General features: G+C 46.4%; 2 protein-coding genes across 5 annotated transcripts in view; both read left to right on the top strand.

Annotated features, from left to right (window-relative positions):
- Positions 1 to 19,959, top strand: part of dop1a (DOP1 leucine zipper like protein A) — a 33,295-nt gene extending 13,336 nt beyond the window's left edge. The window contains exons 17-40 of the mRNA XM_064342424.1: positions 553 to 1,123; positions 1,832 to 2,109; positions 3,104 to 3,256; positions 3,614 to 3,714; positions 3,989 to 4,245; positions 4,584 to 6,660; positions 6,751 to 6,862; positions 6,960 to 7,142; positions 7,521 to 7,646; positions 8,947 to 9,081; positions 10,069 to 10,124; positions 10,449 to 10,553; positions 11,565 to 11,631; positions 11,914 to 12,058; positions 12,275 to 12,354; positions 13,654 to 13,763; positions 13,872 to 14,021; positions 14,156 to 14,217; positions 15,185 to 15,337; positions 17,640 to 17,776; positions 18,119 to 18,174; positions 18,692 to 18,856; positions 19,057 to 19,186; positions 19,386 to 19,959. Of these exons, the coding sequence (XP_064198494.1) occupies positions 553 to 1,123; positions 1,832 to 2,109; positions 3,104 to 3,256; positions 3,614 to 3,714; positions 3,989 to 4,245; positions 4,584 to 6,660; positions 6,751 to 6,862; positions 6,960 to 7,142; positions 7,521 to 7,646; positions 8,947 to 9,081; positions 10,069 to 10,124; positions 10,449 to 10,553; positions 11,565 to 11,631; positions 11,914 to 12,058; positions 12,275 to 12,354; positions 13,654 to 13,763; positions 13,872 to 14,021; positions 14,156 to 14,217; positions 15,185 to 15,337; positions 17,640 to 17,776; positions 18,119 to 18,174; positions 18,692 to 18,856; positions 19,057 to 19,186; positions 19,386 to 19,688 (5,712 nt within the window). The 3' untranslated portion in view covers positions 19,689 to 19,959. The remainder of the gene's footprint in view (positions 1 to 552; positions 1,124 to 1,831; positions 2,110 to 3,103; positions 3,257 to 3,613; positions 3,715 to 3,988; positions 4,246 to 4,583; positions 6,661 to 6,750; positions 6,863 to 6,959; positions 7,143 to 7,520; positions 7,647 to 8,946; positions 9,082 to 10,068; positions 10,125 to 10,448; positions 10,554 to 11,564; positions 11,632 to 11,913; positions 12,059 to 12,274; positions 12,355 to 13,653; positions 13,764 to 13,871; positions 14,022 to 14,155; positions 14,218 to 15,184; positions 15,338 to 17,639; positions 17,777 to 18,118; positions 18,175 to 18,691; positions 18,857 to 19,056; positions 19,187 to 19,385) is intronic.
- A 2,499-nt stretch (positions 19,960 to 22,458) lies between these two features.
- The window catches only part of snap91a (synaptosome associated protein 91a), a 41,721-nt gene continuing 36,340 nt past the window's right edge, over positions 22,459 to 27,839 (top strand). The window contains exon 1 of one of the 4 annotated variants that reach the window (XM_064342392.1): positions 22,459 to 23,452. In XM_064342392.1, coding sequence (XP_064198462.1) covers positions 23,323 to 23,452 — 130 coding nt within the window. In that variant the 5' untranslated portion in view covers positions 22,459 to 23,322. The remainder of the gene's footprint in view (positions 23,453 to 27,839) is intronic. The other 3 variants (XM_064342401.1, XM_064342384.1, XM_064342376.1) reach the window with 3 other exon arrangements.

Raw genomic sequence — 27,839 nt, 5'->3', positions numbered from 1 at the left:
GGGCAGCAGATGTGCCTCTTTCGCTCCCTGTGGAGGCTCATGGGCTGTCTTGCTGGCCCTGTGGGTATCTACCTTCCCCCTCCCCCCAACTCCTCCTACCTGGGAACTCTATGCACGCCATTCACCATCTGAGTCCAGAAGCACAAGACTGTGCTGGGAGTCCCTGAGCCTGCCCACAAAATGGCATGCTGGGCATGTGTGTGGAGGCTGCAGCAGTGTGGAGTAAAGTAGTTCAGGAACAGGAACAAGGCTTATATGTTGCAGGTTGAATTCTACAGTGGGGAACTACCATTGTATCCAGAGCAGGGCACTTAACCTGAATGACCTTATTTAAATAACCAGGTATAAATGGATTGTAAAAATGTGTCTGTGCAAGTCCCTGTGGATGAGGGCTTCTCCTCCGCAGCTTGTAACTGTAATGGTGTAGACTTGGTGTTGATATCGGGGTAATCCCCAACAGCAGAGCAGTTTTTTAACCTTTCCCCACTCCCCTCTGCTTCTATCCCTCCTTCCCCTTCTCCCTCTCTCCCTCTTACCTCTCTCCCTCTCCAGGCCTTGGCCACAGCCCTGGAACCCCCTGGCGGGGAGGGGCCGGAGGACAGGGAGAGCATCCCCAGCAGCCAGTCCTCAGAGAGCGTCTTCTCCGATTTCATCCAGTACCAGGCAGACCGGCCCCAGGAGGTTGCCCAAGCTCCTGCTGCTGCCCTGGACTCCCCTTCTGAGAAGGGTGGACCAGAGGACGCCTCCTCTCCCAGCGACGGCCTTGTGGGGCGGGGCCGGGGCTGGGGCGGGGCGGGGCCGGCCCAGACCAAACCCCAGGACAAGCCGGTAATGCAGTGCTGCCTGGAGGAGTTCCAGCACTTTCTGACTCGTCTGGTGACCCTGCACATCACGCCCCCTGCGGGTGGGGGCAGGGAGAGGCCTGCGCACATGGAGGTGGTGAGGGCGGGGCTGGAGGGCGAAGCATCGGAGGACGATAGGGCTGGCCACCAGGGGGCGCAGCAGAGGGAGTGCCTGGGCGCCTTCACTGCCGCCTGCCAGCTCTTCTTGGAATGCTCCAGCTTCCCCGTCTACATCGCCGAGGGCAACCTGAAGTCGACGCCCACCAGGGAAGAGCTCACAGGTGGGAATCAAAGGAACAGTGAGCTCCCTCTGAAATCAATGAGCATCTGTGCCTTCTGTCTACTTCTCTGTGCTCTCTAATTAGCACTATAATGTCCATCTCTCCCCCTTTATGCCTCTCATCATGAATACTAATACACGTCTGTCCTACACCATTTTACTCTCTTTTATCAATGCTATAATAAACCTTTATTTTTTTGCTATAGTGGTGATCTCTCCCCTGTATAATAAATGTCTCTCCCATCACTTTAATAAATATTTACCCTCACAGTGAACATCTGTTTTCATTTTTATCTTCTGTAACATATTCTCCATCTTCTGTTCCTCTATTATGATCATCTCAGTCAGTAATGCATATCTTTGTCCCTCTTTAATAAACATTTCTGGCCTTTATTAGCTCTGGCCTGTATGTAGTTGAAGTGTATGTGTAATATGCAATGTCTGTATGTAATTAAAGTGTATATGTAAGTTAGGTCTTGGTGTAAGTTAGGTCAGAATAGTGGTCACTGCGTGAACTGAACTGTGTTCTTGGCTAGAAATAGCTGTACTAAATGAGTATTGTACCTTATGGAACCTGTGTTTTGTAGTTGTGCAGACGTCGCTTTGGATAAAGGCGTCTGCTGAATAAATGTAATGTTATGCAAGGCTAAAGCATGCTGTAGAATGCATTGTCCTCCGGGCCTAACGCGCGCACCTGTCCGTCTCTCAGACAGCGAACACGTGCGGCCGGCCCCCTGGCTGCAGACGCTGATGGACGCCTGCTGCTCGGCGGGAGACTTCAGCGTGCAGGCCGTGGCCATCTCCCTGGTCATGGACCTGGTGGGCCTCGCCCAGTCCGTCGCCATGGTGACCGCCGAGAGCACGGGCGGCCCGGACTCCACCCACCAGCCCGTCAGCCCCAGCCAGGGCCGCGTCGCTGTGGTGATCAGGCCCCCCCTCACCCAGGGCATCCTGAAGTTCATCGCCGAGAAGACGGAGTTCTTTAAGGTCAGTGGAGGGATGGACGGCCCTACGGGCAGGTGCTTGTTTTCAGAGTCTGGAGCAGTATTTCTCAAGGATCTGCTTTATGTGCAAATACATTTTTCACCCCGTAATATGTTGCAGTCAGTTATCAGTTATTCTTATCCCGAGTGTCTTACGAAAGTTGAGACATCATTGTTGGTCTCAGGAATGCTAAAGTGCAACACTACCGAGAATGCACAGATAATAAACTAGTTCAGCCCAACAATTACATGTACCACTACACAGCTAACTGTTACACAGTTATCCCTGTAACATTACTCTCCCAGAATCCAAATTCAAATAGAAAGAAAGTGGATGGTTAAGGAAAGTTGGGGAGGACTGGCGAAGTATAAGGTGGGATATTCTGCCTGCTTCAGAAGAAGGGAAGGGTTTCTGCTGTCCTGTCTGCAGTGGGAAGGTCATTCCTCCACCAGGGGGCCAGAACAGACCGGTGGCGTGACTGAGATGAGCAGGGAGGTGGGGAGGAGGGGCCGGGCAGCCGGGGTGGAGAAGTCTGGCAGGTTTATAGAGCCGGATCTTTGAAGATATAATGGAGCGGTCCTTTTAGCTAGCGCCAAGATTTTGAATTTAATGTGAGTCGGTAACTAGTGGAGAGAGGAGAAGAGGAGTGACATGGCTAAGTCTGGGGAGGTTGTATATTACGCAAGAAGCAGCTTTCTGGATGAAAATAGCAATTTTAACAACATATCAAGATATAGGCTTATATACATTGAAAATATGCAATTTAAATATTTTTGAAGAACTGCATAACTGGTAACAGGCCATGTACCAGGTGCAGTGTTTAATTTGACTGGTGTGTAAGTCAAAGGGAAGTGTATTACATCATAAGTTACACAAGTGTAGGATACATGAATTTATTGAATTTCTCAACCCACTTTTCCCTCACTACTGGTCCTGACCCAGTTTGGGAGCTATTGTTCTGTACCTGTCTCAAACTGCTGCTGGTGTCCCCCTCCAGCATGTGGCCCTGATCCTGTGGGACCAGCTGGGAGAGGGGACGCCCCAGCACCACCAGCGCAGCGTGGAGCTTTTCTACCAGCTGCACAACCTGGTGCCCTCCTCCAGCATCTGTGAGGACGTCATCAGCCAGCAGCTCATGCACTGGGACAAGGTGAGTCCTGTGGTGCGTGTGCATGTGCATGTGCATGTGCGTGTGCATGTGCGTGTGCGTTTGCGTGTGCGTAATTATTTAAAAATTTAAAAAAAATTTAAATTTAAATTTGAAACATGTTATAATACAATTCTTTGAAAGTGATGGTTGATCCAAACATTTATTTTAATCAAATTATTAGGGCTTGGATTTGGGTTGAGAGGGCAGGTTCTGTGACATGGGTCATGTGCCATGAGCCATCTAAAGGTGTGATTGTTTGTTGTCTGTGTGTTATTTTACAGTGGTTTCAGGGTTGAGTGATTGTGGTGTGATAGATCTGCACATTTTCGGTTAATCCAAAGCTTGTGTGACTTACAGAGAATTCGTTTGGAGGCCCATGTGAAGTTTTCTGTGCTCTGGCACCTGACCAGAGACCTCAACATCACCAAGTCTTCCCCTTTCAATCGCACCTTTGACAGGTATTCTGCAGTGTCATATGTGCTGTTTTTTCATCCATTATAGGTTTTCCTCCTCCAGTTGACTGAAAGAATTAGCCACTTTATAACACATGAGTCTTTGTCTCGACATTTTGGATGATAGAACCAACAAACAGAGGGGCTTTTTTAAACTACTATTGACCAATCTCCATAGCTTCTAATAATACCGTCCTCTTGTTTTCCTTTTCCCTCCTTTCTAATTTCTGCTTCTCTCTCTCTCTCTCTCTCTCTCTCTCTCTCTCTCTGTCTGTCTCAGGTCTCTCTTCATCATGTTGGACAGTCTGAGTTATTGGGATGGTTCGGCGAGCGCGGTGGGCCGGGCCTGGTTGAACCAGGTTCTGCAGAGACACGACATCGCCCGAGTGCTGGAGCCGCTGCTGCTGCTGCTGCTCCACCCGAAGACCCACCGCGTGTCCATCCAGCGCGTGCAGGCCCAGTGCCAGTGGGCCCGGGCCTTCCCCGGCCCCACCGACCCCGACGGCTCGGGGCCGATCTACATGTCTTTCTCAGACCGTGAGTGCACCCAAAAAAAAACACAGTAAATGGTAAATGGACTGCATTTATATAGCGCTTTTATCCAAAGCACTTTACAATTGATGCCTCTCATTCGCCAGAGCAGTTAGGGGTTAGGTGTCTTGCTCAAGGACACTTTGACACGCCCAGGCTGGGGTTTGAACCGGCAACCCTCCGACTGCCAGACAATCGCTCTTACCTCCTGAGCCATGTCACCCCATTGTGACATACATGAATAAATAATGTTCTGGAATTATTATTATTGTTATTATTATTATCAGTGTCATCATCACAGATATCCTTGCTCACCTCTCCCTCTCTCACTGTACTGCTGTCAGACTTTGGCCAGCTGCAGGCGGACGATCCGAGGGCGGGGCATGGGTGTGGCCTGCCGCTGGACGACATGGAGCCCTTTAGCCTCACGGTGAACCCTCTGAGCGAAAGCCTGTCCCTGCTCAGCCTCAGCAGTGAGAACCTGCCGCTCAGCACCAACTTCCCCTCGCAGGACCAGCAGGGGGAGCCGCCGAGCTCTGAGTCGGGCGCGTCCCGCTCCTCCACCGAGGAGCCCAGTTTCGAGGAGCCCGACGGGCAGCCGAACGGGGACGGCGGCGACTGCTCCCCGGCCCCGCGCAACCACGCCCCGGCCGCACCCCCCGAGGACGAGTCCGTGAAGGAGGCGGTGACGGCGCTGCTGGCCGACCTGGTGGACCGGGTGGCGCGGGCGGAGGAGGAGGACGCGTCCAAAACGCCGTCCCCCTCGGACCCCTGGCCGGCCCAGGTGGACTCGGACAGCTCCAACTCCTCGGACACCTCCGGGGGCCCGCAGTACGACCCCGGCCCCGCCCGGGGCCACGGCCCCTCGGAGCCTGGAGCTGGTCAGACGCTGGACTTCCTGTCGGTGACCTCTGACACGGGGGACGAGGAGCCCCACGAGAGCATGACCCGCCACAGCTCCTCCCCCTCCATAGTCACCCTCCCCGACTCCGCCCCCGACCCCGCCCTGCTGGGGCCGGACGACCGCGCCCGCAAGCGCAGCCACAGCAGCACCCAGCTCAGCCTGAAGAGCAAGATCATGGAGCGGCTGGCCGACAAGTCGCCGGGCGCCAAGCCCAAGGTGAAGAGGAGCAAGAGGAAGGAGGAGGAGCGCCAGCGGCGGGCCCAGGCCGAGCGCGCCAAGCAGCCCAACATCTTCTTCGGCGACAGCCTGGACCTGGAGAACTGGTACAGCTGCGGCGAGGGTGAGGTGTCGGAGATCGAGAGCGACGTGGGCTCCCCCGGGGGCAGCGCCACTGCCGCCGCCGCCCGCCGCTCGGCCTCGCCCGCCCGCCTCAACATCCACCCGCTCTACCAGCACGTGCTGCTCTACCTGCAGCTCTACGACTCCTCGCGCGCCCTCCACGCCCTCTCGGCCGTCGCCGCCATGCTCAAGGCCGCGCCGGCCGGCTTCGTGGGCGCCATCTCCACCACCAGCATCAACAACACGTACACGCCGCAGCTGTCGCTGCTGCAGAACCTGCTGGCCCGCCACCGCATCTCCGTCATGGGCAAGGACTTCTACAGCGCCATCCCGCCCGACTCGCACTCGCACTCCTTCCGCAGCGCCATGTTCATCGAGATCCTCATCTCGCTCTGCCTCTACTTCCTGCGCAGCTACTACTCGGCGCACGTGGCGGCCGCGCCCCAGGACCTGGCGGGGAACCGCAGCATGCAGCTGACCAGCATCGAGGTCCTCACCCTGCTCTTCACCGAGCTCTCCAAGGTGGCCGAGGGCTCGGCCAAGGGCTTCTCCAGCTTCATCGGGGACGTGCTCTCCAAGTGCAAGGTGCAGAAGGTGGTGCTCCACTGCCTGCTGTCCACCATCTTCAGCGCGCAGAAGTGGCACGAGCAGCGGGCGGGCGGGGCCAACCTGCCGGCCGTGGAGGAGGGGCTGTCGGAGGACAGCGTGGTCAACCTGTCGGAGGACCAGATGGACGGCTGCAGCGCGGTGCAGTCGCAGCTGCTCCGCCTCCTGCAGAGCCTGGTGGTGCTGGAGCGCCGCGTCATGGCCCCGCCCGAGGAGGGCGGGGAGGCGGGGCTGGGGGCGGGGCCGGGGCTGGGGGCGGTGCCTGTGCCGGGGCCAGAGCCGCCGGGGGAGGTGGAGCATGTGAACCCGCAGCAGCCCATGACCTCGCTGCAGTACCTCCAGGGCCAGCCAATCACGGCGCAGGGCATGTTCCTGTGTGCCGTCATCCGCGCCCTCCACCAGCACTACACCTGCAAGATGCACCCGCAGTGGATCGGCCTCATCACCGCCACGCTGCCTTATATGGGCAGGGTGCTGCGCCGCGTGGTGGCCTCCGTCACCCTCCAGCTTTGCCGTAACCTGGACAACCTTATCCAGCAGTACCGCTACGAGACTGGACTGTCTGACACCAAGTACGACCCTGTTTGTGTCCATTTGAGCTTGATGGATTCAAAATGACATTTTTGGCCATATGTTTAATGCTCTTATGCTTTTACCTCTAGGCCCCAGTGGATGGCGCTGTGCATCCCGCCTGACCTGATTCTTACTGTGCTGGAGGGAGTGACTGCCATCATTCATTACTGCCTGCTGGACCAGTCTTCCCAGTACCATCAGGTGAGCAAGCTCTGAAGGAATCACAGTCATCCTGAGCATCTGTACCTATACCAGTGCTTGCCTGGACCAATCAATGACATCTCAGTTTCTCTCACAGTTGCAGGTGAGTGTGGATCAGAAGCAGCTGTCGGAGGCCCGTGCTGGGATTCTGTCCATCCTGCACACCATCATGTCCTCGGTCACGCTGCTGTGGAGCGTTCTGTACATGGCCGACAGCTCCGAGCGGCCTGCTGCAGCCTCCGCCGCCTCCACCTCCAACATCAACCTGGGCTCCACCAAGGTACCTCCACCTGGGCGCTCTCCCTCAACGCAAGTCCCAGTCCTGTTGCTTACTGTACCTCCATCAGCTCGCATTCCTTCATCTAAGGCTTAGTCCTGTACCAAGTCGCGTTCACGCAATACAGGTCATAGATCTGTACCTGCCCAATCACACTTCCTCATGTCCAAAGCTCGGTCTTGTACCTCCACCTGGTTACATTCCCCTCAACCTGGTCAATCGTTACATTCAAAGGTCACATTCTCTCTTACGCACACAGTCCTTGGTCACATTCTCTTATTTCTGTGCCCTATAGGCATTTAATTGATTGGGGGCTGTTGGGCTGTTTCTTGTGGCTGGGGGTGGGTGTTGTGCACTCACACGTCTCTGATCTCTGCGCAGAACCTCAGGCAGCAGATTCTGGAGCTCCTAGGGCCCATATCTATGAATCACGGGGCCCATTTCATGGCTGCCATCGCCTACGTCTGGAACGAAAGGAGACACAGCAAAAGCCTCGCCCGCAACAAGGTGAGGCTACCTCACCGAGCACGTCTCTGCACTGCACTGCACTGCACTGGGGCAGGCAGTGAGGTCATTCATGCCATTTCATGTGTTATTCGCTTGGTCCTGTTTCCCTGCCATCATCACATACTTGTGTATTTCATAGTATGCCTTATATTCTTTCACCACTGTAAATCCTGTGAACAATAATACATATTACTGCTTAGATTGATGATTGTGTAACATCAAGCCTTATATTGAGTGCTTGTCATTCTCCTGCTGTATGTTAAATCAAACTGGTACGGTAATGTACTGTACCCAAGCCAAATCCCTTATTTGATTTAGCTGAAATAGACACTGCTGCTTGAAATTCAACTTCTCAACCTCTAGATGTGCGTACACATGGCCTGATGGTTGTCTTGAGGTATAGACTATTCGTGTCAAGTCAAAATTGGATACTTCACAAGCTTGGTATGGAAGTGAACATGCACACAGTTTATGCACATATCTGTGAATACGCATGATGGATATCTAAAGGCACTTAGATGGGTCTGCAGTTATGTTAGATCCCACTAGATGGGGCTAAGGTTACATTATGACTCTTTTGTGTTGGTCTGTTTGCCTCCCGGTTTGTCTTCTGGCGAACTGGACAATGTTGTGAAACTTGGAGAGATGGTTATTAATGGTACAAGGAAGAAAAAATGTAATTTTAGAACTGCTATGACCAAAGGAATGACCTCTACCGACTTATTTATGTCAGCTGTCGAAGCATGATGCTTGATGTTTGGTGTCCCTCTTGACCTGTTTGTCTTATTCTGCCTCTGCTGGTCTGTCTGTTATTGGCTCTGAGTGTTTGAGTCCACTGGTTCTGAATTCTGTTTTTGGCAGTCTGTGGGTCTGAGCTTTCAGACGTGTGTTTAATCATTTGTTTTCTGGCTGGGTTTTCTTTGGGTTTGGTTCAGGCATTGTGTGTTTTGGTTTGTTGTTGGTTCTGAGTAATTGTACCTTATGTGTTTCATCCATGTGTTCAGTTCATGTTGTGAGTGTTTGTCCAGTTCGCTTTCAGTTATTGCGTCTGTGTTGATTCTGGTTTTGAGGAGTATTGTCTGCTTATGAGTTGTTGAATTTATGTTGGTTCTGGTTGTGTGTTTGGGCCCATGCTGGTATCTGTTCTGAGTGGTTGGGTCTGTGTTGGTTCTGATTTTGAGTGGTTGAGTTTGTGTTGGTTCTGATTTTGAAAGGCTGGGTCTGTGATGGTTTTGATTTAGAGTGGTTGGGTCTGTGTTGGTTCTGATCTTGATTGTTTGGGTCTGTGTTGGTTCTCCAGGTGATTCCCACTGCCAGTGATGAGCAGCTCCTCCTGGTGGAGCTGGTGCGTTCAGTCAGCGCCATGCGCACCGAGACTGTGATGCAGACGGTCAAAGAGGTTCTGAAACAGCCGCCCGCCATTGCCAAAGATAAGGTCTGAACTCAGCCTGCTCCATTTCACACTGCACTGCTCCTCTCCTCTCAGCGCGTCAGCACCAGAAATCAATTAATGAGAGCTGCCCTTTGCCGTACACACACTGAGGGACATGTCTACACTTTATATCGAAAGATTATGTAGAATACTCTCAAGAGTGCTATAAGACAGAGCTCTAATGTCAAAATAACCTAATTGTCCCTTTTATATAACCTCATGTGTTCAAACAGTACATACTGTATATGGTAAAAAGGGGCTGTTCTTGATATGTCATCGAAAAACTGGATTAAGCTCACAGCAAGCAGTGTCATGGATCTGGTTTTTTAACACAAATATATGGTTTAACATATTTGATTGGACTATACTTTTTTCTCCTCAAAAATGTATTAAAAATTATGAAGAACTATTATGAGTCTCACTGGAAGTGGTGTCGTTGTGCTGATAGCATATGAAACATCCATTAACCTGTTAACTGGCACACAAAGCAAAAAACCACGGCAGAATTTACCTTTCAGTTGAGCAGATTGTTCAAGAGTTAATGTACTAAAGTTAATGTACCCATTCTGTAAAAATATTGGTATTCATATGTTACTGTTTTATTGATTTTTTTAAATGAAATTATTTATTTTTTAAGTATTTGTAACAGCTGAGTTGCAGACTAACATTCTTCTGTAAGCAATCTGCTTGTCCTTCAGTGATTTTTTTGTAGTTTTGTGCTCGTTTGATTTTGTGTAGGTTATGTCGCACTGACATTCTTTCTCCTCCCCCTTCTGTCTCCCTCTCCTTTATACTCCAATCACTCTTCTTTTTATCTCCTTTCCTTTCCAACTCTTGTCTCCTTTCTGTTTCTTTTCTATCACTTCTTTCTTCTCCACTGCTTCTTCTCTGTGTATTATCGCCATCTCTGTACTTCTCTCAATCTCACCTCTCCTCTTTTGTCTTTCTTGTTTTCTCCATCTCTCTTCCCTCTCTCTTCTCCCTGAACAGAAGCATCTTTCCCTGGAGGTCTGTATGCTGCAGTTTTTCTACGCCTACGTGCAGAGGTGACAGAGACCCGCTTCCAGTCCATTCTTACCCAGTTACACCCCTTGTCAGCATTATAACACTGTTACACCACAGATTCACTTTGAGCTCTAACCAGGCTCATCATACCCTGCTTAAGTGTAAAACGTATACATGCTGGTGTGTTTATCAGCAGGGAGCAGTTCAACGTAATTAGCAAAATATAAATGCAAGACGGCTCATTCAGTTGTTACCCTGAGATTGCACATGAGCAGAATAGTCTATTCCTATGCAGAATAGTCCAATGTTAGACTGGTGTGTGATGTGGGAGGAGACAGATGTGACCTCCTCTCTTGTTCTCGCAGGATCCCTGTTTCCAGCTTAGTGGACAGCTGGCCTGCCCTCCTGGCACTGCTGAAGGACTCCATACAACTGGGGCTGCCCTCTCCTGGACAGTTTCTAATACTGGGGTGGGTATGCCACACAGCGCACACTCACGCATGCAAGCACGCACATTCACCTTCACTCATTTACACACTCACGCATGCAAGCACGCACATTCACCTTCACTCATTTACACACTCACGCATGCAAGCACGCACATTCACATTCACCTTCACTCATTTACACACTCACGCATGCAAGCACGCACATTCACATTCACATTCACTCATTTACACACTCACGCATGCAAGCACGCACATTCACATTCACTCATCTACACACTCACGCATGCAAGCACGCACATTCACATTCACTCATTTACACACTCACGCATGCAAGCACGCACATTCACATTCACTCATTTACACACTCACGCATGCAAGCACGCACATTCACATTCACTCATCTACACACTCACGCATGCAAGCACGCACATTCACATTCACTCATTTACACACTCACGCATGCAAGCACGCACATTCACCTTCACTCATCTACACACTCACGCATGCAAGCACGCACATTCACCTTCACTCATCTACACACTCACGCATGCAAGCACGCACATTCACATTCACTCATCTACACACTCACGCATGCAAGCACGCACATTCACATTCACTCATTTACACACTCACGCATGCAAGCACGCTCATTCACATTCACCTTCACTCATCTACACACTCACGCATGCAAGCACGCACATTCACATTCACTCATCTACACACTCATGCATGCAAGCACGCACATTCACATTCACCTTCACTCATTTACACACTCACGCATGCAAGCACGCACATTCACATTCACTCATTTACACACTCACGCATGCAAGCACGCACATTCACCTTCACTCATCTACACACTCACGCATGCAAGCACGCACATTCACCTTCACTCATCTACACACTCACGCATGCAAGCACGCACATTCACATTCACTCATTTACACACTCACGCATGTACTGTACACACATGTGGTTGTAGAGGAGGAGGCTGTCTGCACATCTTAATGTCTGTCTGTCTTTCTCTCCCAGGATTCTGAATGAGTTCATCTTGAAGAACCCTAACCTGGAGAACAAGAAGGACCAGCGTGAGCTACAGGTAAAAGCAGCACACCCCAGTCCTGCTGTCTTCTGCCGCCTGCATCTATTTCTCTGCACTGCTTCTGTCATTCCTCCCAACCCCTTCATCCCTGTCTGTTTATTGTTCCTGTTCTCTCTCTCCCACTCTTGTTTATGAATTAAGCATAGATCATTAACTGAGGCGCCACAGATTGTAGCAAAATTTAATGAAGTCATATATTAGCGATTAAATGTGGCTGAGGACATTATTTTAAAGCAGAAGTGTATACTTATTATTGAATGCCCCACCTGCTCTCATCAGGACGTGACCCACAAGGTGGTGGAGGCAATTGGGACGATAGCGGGGTCTTCCCTGGAGCAGACCACCTGGCTGAGGCGGAACCTGGAGGTGAAGGCCTCGCCCCAGATCGTGGTGGATGGGGCCAGCCTGGAGGCGGACGTGGAGGGTACGGTTGGGCGTGGACTTGTGTGAGCTCCAGTCCAGAGGAGGTCTGCAGGCTGTGCTCTCAGTGCCCACTGCTGGTCGTATAACTTCCCATCACACTTCCTGTGTCAGACCCTGTGCCCCCCTGGACTGGAGTTATCAGCCTAAAATGGAGAGCTGTGTTTGTGTTCCAGAAAGCTCTGTTCTGAAAAGGTGTGGCCTTGTCTGTGTGTTCCAGACCTGATGCTGACCGTGGCAGAGGCATCAAGCTTCACTCCATCTGTGTTCAGCGTTCATGCCCTCACACTGCTGGCTGAGGTAATGTCAACGTACTGTTCTTCTAAAATCACAGTTAACCACTCAGTTTTTTAAGTGGTCACTTGACTTTGCCATTTGAATGCCTACAGCACCCCTGGCAAATGACAGTTGAAGTACAAGTTAAAATCCTACAGGTCATGTGGCAGAGACAGAGACAAACTGGTGGCCTAAGTTAAAGCAGTGTGTAGTAGTTTTTAGAGATGCATTGTATTGAATGTGATAGAAGTAACGTTTGATATTTGTTGTGTTGCCTTGTACTGACAGTTCACTGTGCTACTCTATTGAGAAGCATGCTGTAGTTACACAGTGCAGTGTGTTACCTGCACTGTGGTGTTCCGGGCAGGGCAGCACCTGTGCTTTTAGGGACCCTATGCAACATTAGCCTTTTCAGGCTAATGTGCTTATGGAACAGGTGTTCACAATCAAGGACCAGATGGGGGGATTTGAGATTTGCGGAGTGGGAGGAGTAGAGAGATTGCAATCATGGACCGTGGGGGGTGTGTGATTGTGGAACGGCTGGCACTGCTGCTCTCTTGGGCCTGTCGGATGTGTGATTCACCATTTGGCGGCTCTCAGCCGTCGGAAGCTTTTAAGTGCTCGGCCAGCATAGCCTGGAGATAAGACACTGAGCAGGGATTTTTGGGGGTGGGTTGCCATTTGGGGTGTGAATGTGGGTCTGTGTGTGTGTGTGTGTGTGTGTGTGTGTGTGTAAGAGGGGGTGTCTATCCCCCTCCTCTCTTTGACTAGATAAAGTATGCGGCTGTCTCCTAGCAGTTCTGATAACTTGGAAAGAAGTTTGTAACAGTTAGAAGTGGGCATCTGAGTTCATTCATTTCTTGTGTGACTGCCCATGTCTGTAACTTTTGTTAATTGTTTTAAGGTAGTTGAACCTCGTTTTTGGAGTAGGTGTGAATAGTTGTTGTAATTTAATACATTTCTTAATTGTCATCTGGTTGTGAGTTGTACATTTTGATAAAGGTTGATCCAACAGTTTTCTCTGCCTATAAACGATTTCAATGATTCAATTCATGATTGATATCTTTGATGATAATTACCAAATTAAATCAAATAAATGTATTTTAGATGTTGGATAAGTGAAATGTTTTAACTGTTGATGCACTTGTGTTTGGTATTCAGAGGACATCAAATGAGGGTGTTAACGGTTAAAACTGCGGGGTTTGATTAGTAAAATTAAACCTATTTCAATTGATCCTCATCTTGCTGACAGGCCCTATACAGTGACGGGACTGCTGAAACCCTCCCCAATCCCCCTCCCCTCATGTGCTGGCCTGGTTACAGGTGCTGGCCCATCTGCTGGACATGGTGTTCTACAGTGATGAGAAGGAGAGGGTGATCCCCCTGCTGGTCAACATTATGCATTATGTGGTGCCCTACCTCCGCAACCACAGGTAAGGCTCCATCCCCATGTCCACTCAGGCAACCGGTGTTGCACCAGTTTATTACATGTGTGTGTGTGTGTGTGTGTGTGTGTGTGTGTGTGTGTGTGGTCTCTGCAGTGCCCACAATGCCCCCAGTTACCGGGCGTGTATCCAGCTCTTGAGCAGCCTCAGTGGGTACCAGTACACCCGCCGTGCCTGGAAGAAGGAGGCCTTTGACCTCTTCATGGACCACACCTTCTTCCAGATGGACTCCTCCTGCGTCAGTCAGTGAGTGCTGTTCCGCCCCTCCCCCCGTGACCTCGCTCAAACCTTCCTCAGTCTGTGTCACGCATCACAAGCCACAGGGGTCGTGGCCTCTGACTAACAGATTGCGCCTTTTGCTTAATTGTGTTGTCTTTCAGCTGGCGAGCCATCATTGACCACCTGATGACCCATGACAAGACCACGTTCAGAGACCTGATGAGTGAGTCTCCCCTCACAGGATGACCCAGACGCCATGACCCAGACACGACCTCCAAACACACCTCAGAAACATACCACCCCCCCCCCCACCCCCGCCACAGACATACTCCCAAAATGGACATATTCAAATATCGTCCATAGTATTTACTTGCAAGTCTTGCATGGATAGTTTTGGTCATGGACACTGATTTGTGAACCAGACATCCCAGCAGATGCAATATTTATCACACAGGATGTTTAAGTGAAATTTTCATAATTTTTATGTTGATGTATGTTTCACTTACATAAGAATCCTACATATGAAAATATTGTATGCAGTCAGCCCTGATTAAAAAAAAATTCCAGTTTTATCATCCCCCTCAGCTTCCTCAGTTCAATATCCTGATCTTCGTAGGGGGCTGTCCAGGGTTTCACTTAAGTTGCATGGAGTTGGAAATTGCCAGCAACTTAAAAACAGTAACAGTTTTTAGTGAGTGTGAAATTAATACCGTTCTGAAAGCTAGCTAGGTTCAGAACTGAAACTCTTGTTGCTTAGTGACCAAATTAGATTACAGAAGGGGACACCTTAAACTTAAATTTTCTATTTAAAATTGTATTGTCACACATGGCTATTTTGTAAGGATATCTGTGGTTGGATCCTTTTTATACAAGCTCTATAGAACACAAACTCGTGTTGTATCATGAAAATTTGCACACACTGTCATTCATGAATTAACACAGGCTTTTGTTCCATATCGGTTTATTCCAGTAAAGGTTCATGCCACTTTGTCTTCTTGGAAGTGTTTGACTTTCTTGTATAATCTTGTGTAATGAGTATCTACCACAGATATGCACCCCTAATGCACATTCTCACGCCAAACCACATTTGTCCATGAGCGCATGCTTCTGTGTGCCTGTGAGTGGTGAATGTGTATTAATAGCTGCGTGTACTGTATGTTTTATTAATGGGCATGTGTGTTCCTGCACAGCACGAGTAGCCGTAGCTCAGAGCAGCTCTCTGAATCTGTTCACCAACCGCGATGCTGAGCTGGAGCAGAGAGCCATGCTGCTCAAACGCCTGGCCTTCACCATCTACAGCAGCGAGGTGGACCAGTACCAGAAATACCTGCCTGACATTCAGGGTCAGAAACCATGCCTGTTATGTGCACACCCTCACCTGCTATACTGACCCTGTCCTTCTAATCTGCTATACTGGCCCTGTCTCTCTAACCAGTTACACTGTCCCTGTCTGTCTAAACTGTTACACTGTCCCTATCTGTCTAAACTGTTACACTGTCCCTATCTGTCTAAACTGTTACACTGGCCCTGTCTCTCTAAACTGTTACACTGGCCCTGTCTCTCTAACCAGTTACACTGTCCCTGTCTGTCTAAACTGCTATACTGTCCCTGCCTGCCTAACCTGTTACACTGGCCCTGTCTCTCTAACCTGTTACACTGGCCCTGTCTCTCTAACCTGTTACACTGGCCCTGTCTCTCTTACCTGTTACACTGGCCCTGTCTATCTAACCTGTTATACTGGCCCTGTCTCTCTAACCTGTTACACTGGCCCTGTCTCTCTAACCTGTTACACTGGCCCTGTCTCTCTAACCTGTTACACTGGCCCTGTCTCTCTGAACTGCTGTACTGGCTCTGTTTGTCTAAACTGCTATATTGGCCCTTTCTCTCCAAACTGTTACACTGGTCTTGTCTGTCTAAACTGCTACGCTAACCCTGTTTTTCTAACCTGCTACACTGGCCTTTTCTCTCTAACCTGCTGCATTGTCCCTGTCTCTCATGCTCTGTCACCTGTAGAACCTGCCTGTCTCCTTTTCTTTAAAATTCGCATTGATTAAAATACCCTTCCCTTCACTACAAAAAAGTAGTTTCCCAAGTATTCTGTAAGCTGTGTAAATGCAGGTATATTCTGTAAACTGTGTAAGGGCTGGTATATTCTGTAAACTGTGTAAGGGCTGGTATATTCTGTAAGCTGTGTAAGGGCTGGTATATTCTGTAAGCGGTGTAAAGGCTGGTATATTCTATAAGCTGTGTAAAGGCTGGTATATTCTGAAAGCGGTGTAAAGGCTAGTATATTCTGTAAGCTGTGTAAAGGCTAGTATGTTCTGTAAGCTGTGTAAAGGCTAGTATATTCTGTAAGCTGTGTAAAGGCTAGTATGTTCTGTAAGCTGTGTAAAGGCTGGTATATTCTGAAAGCGGTGTAAAGGCTGGTATATTCTGAAAGCGGTGTAAAGGCTGGTATATTCTGTAAGCGGTGTAAAGGCTGGTATATTCTGTAAGCTGTGTAAAGGCTGGTATATTCTGTAAGCTGTGTAAAGGCTGGTATATTCTGTAGGTTGTGTAAAGGCTGGTATATTCTGTAAGCGGTGTAAAGGCTGGTATATTCTGTAAGCGGTGTAAAGGCTGGTATATTCTGTAGGTTGTGTAAAGGCTGGTATATTCTGTAAGCGGTGTAAAGGCTGGTATATTCTGTAAGCTGTGTAAAGGCTGGTATATTCTGTAGGTTGTGTAAAGGCTGGTATATTCTGTAGGTTGTGTAAAGGCTGGTATATTCTGAAAGCTGTGTAAAGGCTGGTATATTCTGTAAGCTGTGTAAAGGCTAGTATATTCTGTAGGTTGTGTAAAGGCTGGTATATTCTGTAGGTTGTGTAAAGGTGGTATGTTCTGTAAGCTGTGTAAAGGCAGGTATATTCTGTAAGCTGTGTAAAGGCTGGTATATTCTGTAAGCTGTGTAAAGGCTGGTATATTCTGTAGGTTGTGTAAAGGCTGGTATATTCTGTAGGTTGTGTAAAGGTGGTATATTCTGAAAGCTGTGTAAAGGCTGGTATATTCTGTAAGCGGTGTAAAGGCTGGTATATTCTGTAGGTTGTGTAAAGGATGGTATATTCTGTAGATTGTGTAAAGGTTGTATATTCTGTAAGCTGTGTAACGGTGGTATATTCTGAAAGCGGTGTAAAGGCTGGTATATTCTGAAAGCTGTGTAAAGGCTGGTATATTCTGTAAGCGGTGTAAAGGCTGGTATATTCTGTAAGCTGTGTAAAGGCTGGTATATTCTGTAAGCTGTGTAAAGGTTGTATATTCTGTAAGCTGTGTAACGCTGGTATATTCTGTAAGCTGTGTAAAGGTTGTATATTCTGTAGGCTGTGTAACGCTGGTATATTCTGAAAGCGGTGTAAAGGCTGGTATATTCTGAAAGCGGTGTAAAGGCTGGTATATTCTGTAAGCTGTGTAAAGGCTGGTATATTCTGTAAGCTGTGTAAAGGCTGGTATATTCTGTAAGCTGTGTAAAGGCTGGTATATTCTGTAAGCTGTGTAAAGGCTGGTATATTCTGTAAGCTGTGTAAAGGCTGGTATATTCTGTAGGTTGTGTAACGGTGGTATATTCTGAAAGCTGTGTAAAGCCTGCAATCTTTGCTCTCTGTGTCTCAGAGCGGTTGGTGGAGAGCCTGCGGCTGCCCCAGGTGCCCATCCTGCACGCTCAGGTGTTCCTGTTCTTCAGAGTCCTGCTGCTGCGCATGTCTCCCCAGCACCTCACCTCACTCTGGCCCACCATGATCACTGAGCTGGTGAGACACGTACTCTACACAGTACACACACACCCGCTGTACACAAGATACACTATACACAAATACACACTATATGCAATATACAAAATACGCACTATATACAGTACACACATCATACACAATACACAGACATTATACATACACAATACTCAATACACAGACACTGTACACAATGCACAAACATACTACGCACAATGTACATAATCATAGTACACATGCACGCTCACACACACACGCACGCACACTTGCACTATACACAATGCACATTCTACAAACACAGTTCCTCGCTTTGTCACAGTGCACTGTTCAGAGGTGAAAGGTCATCTGTTCTCCTACTCTCAGGTGCAGGTATTTTTACTCATGGAACAGGAGCTGATCTCTGATGATGATATCACCAGGTAAACACACCTGTCTGTCACTCCACTTCGCTGAGATGTGTGGGAATGAGTGTGTCTGAAGTTTTTATTTTCAGTGTGGTATGCCATGTGTCTGGACTTAAAATGTAAAATAGAGAAGGTTTGAGTGGATAGGCCAGTCTGTGTGACTGTACTCTTTGAATGTGAATGTTCTTCGAGAAGAAATTTTCTATCATTGTTTTCCTAGTATTTTAAGTGTTAACAAATGTTATCATCATGTCCGTGAGTTTCAGCATGTGTGATGGAATTGCGTATGTGTGTGATACACTGTCTGTGATGGAGTGTGTATTTTCAGGGTGTGTGATTTCACAGGTTGTGAGATGCAGTGTGAAATGCACCATGTATTTGTGTGAGATGCAGTGTGTATTTGCATTACGTGTGAGATGCAGTATGTGAGATGAGTTGTGTATTGTCAGTGTGTGATATGCAGTGTGTACCTGCTGTGTGTGAGATGAGTTGTGTATTTGTAGTGTTTGAGAGCTGTGCGTCATGTCCTCAGGACCTCAGGACCAGCAGTGGCTGGGCTGGAGACCACCTACTCTGGTGGAAATGGCTTCTCCACCTCCTACAACAGCCAGCGCTGGCTCAACCTGTACCTGTCAGCCTGTAAACTGCTGGATCTTGCCCTGGCCCTGCCCTCCGAGAGCCTGCCGCAGTTCCAGATGTGCGTGATTCGTCTGCTCACATAACGCTGTCACAGGCAAACCTGCACATGGTTCCTTATCATCTCATTCCTCTCATTCATAACTGCACGCAGTCCCTTAGCTTCTCAGTTTATTTAATCATCCCCTGCACATGGCCACCTAGCCTCTCAACACTCCCTCACCTGATACACTGGCCTTGTCCGTCTCTCGCTCGCTGCAGGTACCGGTGGGCCTTCATCCCAGAGGCCTCAGATGATTCCGGACTGGAAGTTCGCAGACAGGGGACCCACCAGCGTGAGTTCAAGCCATACGTGGTCCGACTGGCCAAGCTGTTGAGGAAACGAGCCAAGGTAACTGACCCCCTGAATGACTGTCTGTCAAAATCCAAATGTAAACCGAAATGACCATCTGTTCCCTGTGTCAGTAAGCCCCTCCCCCTTATACCGGGAGGCCTTTCTTTTGTCAGTGAATGTTTTTGTCTGCTCTGTCAGTGTGTCTGTGCTGTGTCAGTATGATTGCAGCGCTCATCCTGTCTGTTTTCCCACACAGAAGAACCCAGAGGAGGACGTTTCTGGACGGACGCTGACCTGGGAGCCGGGTCACCTGCTGCTGACCCTGTACGGGATCCGCAGCATGGAGCAGCTGCTGCCCTTCTTCAATCTGCTCAGTCAGGTGTTTAACAGCAAGGTGAGCAGCCGCTCAGGCCCCGCCCACAGCCCCACCCCCAGCACCAACCCTTACCCCTCCAAGGACGGGAAGCTGGAGAGCCAAAAAGTGTTCTGGAGCCGCGCCCGGCAGAACATCGAGGAGATGGTGGAGAAGGACTTCCTGGAGGGCCTCATCAAAACGTGACGCGCAAAAACAAACACCAAAAAAATCTCTCAACAGTGAAACCACCTCAAAAAAAGGGGAAATGAAGACTCCAGTTTGTAAATTTTGTTTTTTTTATTAATAATGACTGTACTGTACTTTTCAAAGGCTATACTATTTAATTTAAAATAAATTATTTGTATATATGGGGCAGCTGTGACTAAACTCTCCCTCTGTGTGAGTTTGGAGGCCCATGTGAAGATCACTGGATCATTCCATATTGTTGTGACTAAATAAAAGATCTATCATTAAACCCTCTTTCCAGGTGTCCTTACTCAGCCAGCCTACCCAACCCCCCCCTCCCCCCCTCCGCCCCCCCCCCCTCCATTTCTGCAGTGACCTCACAGGCCCCACCTCCTACAGTGATGGCATAGATACAGGCTTCTCCTACAGTTGCCCCACAGGCCACGCCCCTCTTACAGTGACAGCACATGCTTCCTGCTGCAGTGAGGGCATATACTCCCATACCTGCAGTACCTGAATGTATGATGAATGGCACAGAATTAAGGGGCTTATATATATATATATATATATATATATATATATATATTATTTCAGTGTGGAAGTTTTATGCATTTTGTATGTTTATTCGAAGAATTAGCCACCTTTTTCTATGGTAATTCATGGTAATTCAATTGAAAACTACAGTATCATAACCAGTAAGAACACTTTTCATGGATTAACTGGTCCAGTTTTTGAACCAGTCCACACCTCTAGATTATGAACTCTATTTTGGAGAGCAAAGAAGATTTTTGAACAAAGAAGTTTGTTCACAGTCAAATCACAGGGGAAATTCTTGAGTTTAACATTTCAGATCAGCATCTGTATGTTAATGTTATTTATCTGTATAAATACTGGGTTGTTTTTATTTGTGAATCTGTTTCAGTTTCCACTGGTGCACCTCTGGTCCGCCTCTGTTAGATATTATTAAAACTGCTGTTGTTTTCCCAACACATTAATGTTCCTCTTGGGGTGTTCTTGGGGTGTGGGGGGTGAGTTAATGTACTTGTCTAAGATGAGCTTTCACCCTGTTCTGCCCTTTCTGGAGTGAAGTCTGCAATCATTACCCCTTTCTTACCAAGTCCCAAAGCAGAATTTAATTTATATGACTTTACCATAATAATTTATTTACATCTTTATATCATGGACTTGAACAATTGTTTTAACAAAAACTGTGGAAATGTACTGTGGTACTGTATTTTAATTGGTACTCATAACACATTCCTTTTTACCAAATTACATCAAGTTGTCAAATCCCACTCAATGTATATTTAATATAAAACAAACCCCTAGTTTCAGGCTAAGTCCCCCATCTCCATGGGAACCTTTCAGACAGCCTGCAGGCCATCTGTATGGTTTACTCCATTTTTTGGTCTCACTGAGGTAAAAAAGCTTGACTGCCATTGTCTTTCTTTATTGACCAGAGGGAGGGACACCTAAACACTTTCATTACTTAAGAATATGCAATGATGATTATACTCAGGCCTGGCACTAACAGAATGATACGTGACAGGGGAAAGCCTGACCTCTTAACTCTGCGTCATGTTATCCACTATGTTCATGACATCCGTTGTAGGTTAAAAAGTGAATCATTATTGGTAAGTATCAGTATTTAGTATCATCTTTAGTTTTCTTTTCTTTTCTAATAAATAATGCTTATTTGTTGGTATTGGAAGCTGGCGAGTGTGTACAGTCCAATTGAATGTTTGCTTGTAATCTAAAGCAGTGGTAACCAACCTTGTTCCTGGGGATCTACCATCCGGCGGAGTTTTGTTTCAACACTAATTTGGCTCACCTCACTCTACTGATAAGCTGCTCAACAAGATCTCTTGCTGTAGAATGAGGTGTGCTTTGCTAGGGTTGGAATGAAAACCTACAGGGAGGTAGATCTCCATGACCTGGGTTGGTTACCACTGATCTAAAGTGAGCAATTTCAGATACAGCAACATGGCTGCACTGCTTAGCCCGGGGAGAGGATTTCTAAAGACACTTGATGGCTGTGTTGTTTTATACTGGTGTTTTCTCCCAAATACATCTGGGATCTGGGCAAGCTGATGGTTGTTTCTAGGATTGGCCGTTATTTTGCCAACATGCATGAAATTGCTGATCTTATCCTTCATATTGCTTGAGAAATCAATTGAAGCAATGCTGTAACACTAAATGATTATATAAAAACACAAAGCTACAATAAAGCAATCTGTCATAATGAATATATCAAAATGTGTTAATTATGCCTTTTAGTGCGGTTATAGGCCGTTCTTTGCAGTATCTTTGCAGTAAGAGAAGGATGGTGGGGAAAAAATAACATTCCAGCCATTCTCTTGACATTTTTAAGAGATAATGGTAGGTGTTAATAGTAGGTGAGTAGGTTCATATTTTACATGTTTTCTTAACTGATTAATCATGACACGAAAAGCTGGCAAACGATTGCTGCAATATGTGTGCGTACATAAATTTGTTTCAGGAGGAAAATGTTCCTCCAAAAATGCATGGATTGTCGTAAAAATGATATATAACAGCGATTCGTTCTTTTTTTTTTTACCGAAACATATCTGCCGGTTTGATATTAAAGATTTTCTGAATAATCAAGTGAATTCAGTAAATCGCGCTCATCATAATCGTGCGCTACCCCGTGCGGGAATCCGCATGACCGCGCATCCTTTTAAGAACGTGCCATGGGGTGTAGAGGAGGATGTTGGCCCTTTGTAAATGACGTGTCACCTGACTCAGACCAGTGGGAGGAGAGAAATGTAAAAAATAAATAAATAAATCAACAAGGGGATACGAATCTATTTAAACACCATCTTCCTCTTCCTCCTCTGCTAGCATCGCTCGGTGTAGACGCGGGGACAGGGGGGAAAAGGCGCGTCCGCTTTCTGCCGGGGACGAGTAGGCTACAGCAGAGCGGGATAATTCTGTGTAATTCTGCACGGAAAACGGGTCCGAGCGAAGATTATTCCATCAACCAGAGGAGAGGACGCCACCGACAGATCTAGCACCATCCAGAGAGAATCGTCATTTTATCAAGTCTAAAGACAAGGCTCTCTTGCTGGCTGCTTTTTTCTTGTTAAATTGTATGCCTACTGGGGAAATCAGCCTAAGAGCGCAAACTGACATCATTTTAAAACGGGAAATACGGTTGGATACGTAAAGAAGGCTGATTATTTATTGAAAGGATATTAATATTACCACCGAAGAAAAACGTCGGCCTCTCGCGTGTGGCATAGATCAATTTACACTTAACCTATATTTGTTAGGCTATATGAGTTGAGCAAATAGGTGTTTATGCTAGAGGAGGTTGTTACATAAGGACCGGCTCAAAAGTGCTAGAATAAACGCCGTAAAACTGGCACATAGCGAGAGAACGACACAGCCTTGCGTATGAATAGGCTATCCATGTTAGAGAATACGCATCAGCGTTACATTTCCATTTAATCTTGAAATATCCACCATTTTAATCAGTCGTGACTGTTTGTGATCTCAACTATTTATATTTATAAGGCCATATCCTTAGAGGATATTTGGGAGGACATTCTGGAATCAGGGCGATACACAAGATATTTATTTTAGGGCTCAATTGCCGTTTAATTGTTGAGGGTGACGCCACAGAGAGAAGATGTCGGGACAAACGCTGACGGATCGCATCGCTGCTGCTCAATACAGCCTCACGGGATCGGAGGTGGCTCGTGCTGTCTGTAAAGCCACTACGCACGAGGTGATGGGGCCCAAGAAGAAACACCTGGAATGTAAGTGCCCTCTCTCTCTCTCTCTTCCTCCCTCTCCCTCCCTCGCTGTGCGCGCGTGTGTGTGTGAGAGAGAGAGAGAGAGATGATGATGATGCTGTGTGTAATGTGTGTTTCTGAAAGATGAAGGAGATTATGTGACGTGAATTCATTTCACAGCCCCACCCCCACTCCATAAAACTGACACGCACAACGTTTGCACATGCACTGCGATTGGGTACATGGGGAGCAGTACTGTAAGGTATTCCTGTTAGAACTGAGGGTGAGAAGAATAGTAGATTATAGGTTTACACAAGGAAGAGTAGCTACTGTACTAGAAATGGTTCAGTGGTTCGTGTCATTTAGTGAGAGGTACTGTAAGTGGTTCATTGTGCATATTGTTGTCCGAACATTTAATTGGAGTGGATTGTGAAAATCTGAGCAAAACATTTTTTTTTTGAGCAAAGGAAGGTGACTGGTGTCTTCTTGTGCAGTGCCATATGCCAGTTTTACACTGGGCCATTCCTAGGTCTACATACAAGCTGTGTACAGAGAGTATTTTAGACTAAACCTTTAGTGTGTGCATACTGAATACAGTATTTTAATCTACCCCTTTTACAATGTCTGAATATTACTCTGTCTGTATTCAGTTTTGGGCCAATTACATTTCAATTCAGTGAATACAGGAAATTACTTGAAATTCACTTCATGAATTGACAAATGCCTGTAATGTTGCTGCAACCATTATTGCTTATGTGTTTTATGCTACAAATTTACAGTGCCTGTTTTACACTAGAACTTTATTGGGTCTAATTTACACTGAACATTTATTGTGACTTTATTGCAAACTAGATCTGTGCTTTACATTAGTACCAATACTAGATCTGTATTGTATCACTATCTGTTGTGTTTGTAATCACCCTCATTGTCTTCATTGTCAGTAGTTCTTCCTAAACCTTAAATTCATTGGCTTGCCTGATATGGATTTATGCATCATATGTCTTGAATACTTTTTTGGTCATGTTTAATGGAATCATGCTGCGAAGATTAACTCCTCTTTGTTTATGGACAGATTGAGTGAGAACAATGAATATGATTTGCACTCAGAATACTGGTGATGTCTCAGATTTCTTAGGTAGTCCCAGGTGTATCTAGGCAACTGTATATGAGAGCGAGCCATTCATTTCTTGTTTTTATCTGACAGTAGAACTGTATAAACTAGTGGTACACTAATGTATTGGTTAGACATCGGATCAGCTTAATAAAGAGTTCAAATTAGCTGTAATATATTGCCTTGTAATATTCCTCTCATCATTTTATTACTGTTAGACCTAAATTGAATTATGAACAGCAAATGAAACATAACTTAAGATTAAATAAATGAACACAGTGAACCTTCAGTGAATGCTCAGTGACTGTACAATGTGTATTGTAGTCTACAGATTATCTAGATGTAGTACCCTAGCTAGTGTAAAAAAATGTAAATTGTATAGACATAAAGTAAAACCCAAAACCCAGATTTCAATGTCTGGTCTACTAAATTTCCACAAGAGATTATGTAAATGTAAATATAAGGCTGATAAACCAACTGAGGCTATACTCAGCTAAATCCTCCATTATTAAAAAAAATTCCATTATTAAAAAATAAGTGAGGAAAGCTTGGTTGCCTTTTTTGTACGGAGACCAGGAAATCTGCAGGACAACGGTATGAATGGATCAATCATTGCAACTTTCTCATAAATCGGATTGAGACAGTCCAAGGAAAAAGCAATATTGCATTTTATTGCTCTGTGTTATCAATGGTTTTCCCCTGTACAGTAGGCTGCTTGAGTTCCCTCTGTCTTATCGAATACATTTAACTGGTACAGTATAGCCAACTCAGCAGCAGGCAGCTGTTTTAAAAATGGGGTTCCGGTACGGCACAATATCTATTCACTCCAGGATAATGAGTCAGCAGCAAGCTTTATCAAAGAGGAATAAAAGCTTAGGCATGTTTTTAGGATCCTCCTCACTTTAGACACATGGTGGACATTTGCTCATTTAAAATAGCTAATTACTGGACAGTGGCCAGGAGGCCAGATGTTCAGTAATTCAGGGATTCATTTCAGGTCTTTGAATTGGAAACAAAAATTGGAATAACCGCATTGCTAAGATTTTTTTAAAAGTATAATAAATGGTACCCTATGAGAAGCAACATTAAACTGCAATTCACTTTATATTTAGTTTGTATAGCTTTCCATGTCTTCTTGCTTGTACATAGAAATGTTTTCTTTTAAAGATTTAAGATTTTGTGTCACTTCAGCAGTGCACTTTTACGTGCTCAAAATAGCAGGAATAATTTTTTTATGAATGTATAAATTAAATATATATGTGTGTATCATGATATTTTGTACAGTAACAGAGGAAGTACTGCTAGAACAGTAGCCATTGGTTTGATTCTCCTGCTTCTCTCAGAACTTTGCCGGTGACCTTTTGAAGGCATGCTGCGAGACACAATTAATCAATCCCGAGTCTTGAGAGCAAAGTGTTGCCTGAAAGGCCTGCACATAAAGGCTAAACCAATCAACTTTCAGAGGCAAGAGCAAGCAGCAGACTGTGTAGGTTGTTCCTCATGGCTCTGACTGCATTACATTTCTCAGTTGCAGATCTTCTGCTTAATGAATTGACTCTCTACAGTAGGATCTGAATAATTTACAAGGTCAAAGGTGGCACTGCTACTACAGAAGCAGGATTGATGTGTGCCTTTTTTATTATTATAAATACATTCTATTCAACATGGGGTATATCATAACCTTTCAAAAGGTGTTTTGAATCTGCATTGGTGCTACTATAATTAAATAAATAAACTTGCTACTGTAGTCGAGTGACCTGTGTGAATGGCCATTTTTCACAATGGGGTATTGGTTATTTACAGACAGTTAGCCTTGAGTTTAAGACAAAATGTGGCCATTGATATGCTTACAGGCTTATTTATTTTGTCTTGATTCATGATTCACCCCTGTTTTGTCTTCCATGCAAAATGAGAAATATTTGCGGGCGTATTCTGCTCGCCTGGCAGAGGCTTCCCCCAGGGTGGCGTGGTGGTGCAGTAGATAGCACTGTCACCTTGCAGCGATAAGCTCCTTGCCTGTTCTCCCTCCATAGGTAATTCAGTACCCTCCTGCAATCCAAAGACGTGCTGGTTAGGCTGCTTGGGGGGCAATAACAGAGGGCTCTTTCCAATCTCTTAGTTTATCCATCCTTGCCTCCTCAGTCCTCGACTGGCCCGGAAATTGATCAAGGTCCACCATCTTTAAGAACGTTCCAACCCTTTGCGAAAGTGTTTTTTTTTGGAATGTGTGACGTATAATTGATCGACCTGTGGATCCACCTCTCCCCATCTGCCATGTCTGTATTTGACGTGGCTTCAAACTAATGCTTGACTGAACATGGGCATTACATTTGCCTAATACACATTTCTTTGATTCCTCCATCTTCGTGTCCTTTCCTTGCATCCTCTGTTGGGAGAGCTAAGGAAGTGAGGAAAGGACACAAGGAAACGATGCAAGGAGACACGATAGGCGATTGGAAAGAGCCAAGAGTGTTGGAGTAAATGAGCATGTGTGCTCAGTCAACCTACTCTGTATAAATGAAAGGTTTAAAAAGGTCTACATATTGCATTCCCTAGAGCTACAAGCTTTCTTCCTTTTGGCTCGTCCATCCGCCTTACCAAAATCTACCCACATAGTCATAGCTAGCTAGCAGTTTTTAGCTGACGTGTTACCATATTTGACCGCCCAAGCATCACGCATTTATAACCAATCAACGCTGCATAGTGCAGCCTCAGCATAGCAATGTTTCCATAGAAACTCCCTCTGCCAGGACTAGAGGGGGGAGCCAGCAGCCTAGTGTAACTTTCCAGAAAGACAGAAATTCTTTGTCATATAGCCTGAAACCCATAGTCCTGCCAAAAACTGGAACTGGCACATCCTGACTAAATCTTGGGTCCCTTAATTGTCTCTTTACTCCTGTCTAACCCTCTAGTCTAGACAGTATAACTGCTTCTTCATATTAATAGTAGTTAATTCAATGACATATTTGTACCAATACCCTTTGTTTAAACAACTTAATTGGACAATATTTTGTTGTTTATTAGCCTATTTGTGTCCTGGCAAAAATGCAGGCTATCAATAGCCAATTCAATAATACAGATGTATGGAACAGCAGTTATTGTAGCACTCTTTCACAAAACAAGTGAAATTATTTGAAAATTGTGTTTTCACTGAATAGATAAACAAATACATGTCTTTTACTGTTTAAAATTCACATGCATAATTCTGGTAGACAGACATCAGGAAAATAATGGCTACTGGGCTGTTGCCATGTTAGGGCTCAACATACTCCATCAGCTTTCTAAACTCTGCTTCCTCCA

The sequence above is a fragment of the Anguilla rostrata genome, chromosome 1 (genome assembly GCF_018555375.3).
Source record: "Anguilla rostrata isolate EN2019 chromosome 1, ASM1855537v3, whole genome shotgun sequence".
Taxonomy (NCBI): Eukaryota; Metazoa; Chordata; class Actinopteri; order Anguilliformes; family Anguillidae; genus Anguilla; species Anguilla rostrata.
This window is presented reverse-complemented; position numbering and strand designations above follow the sequence as displayed.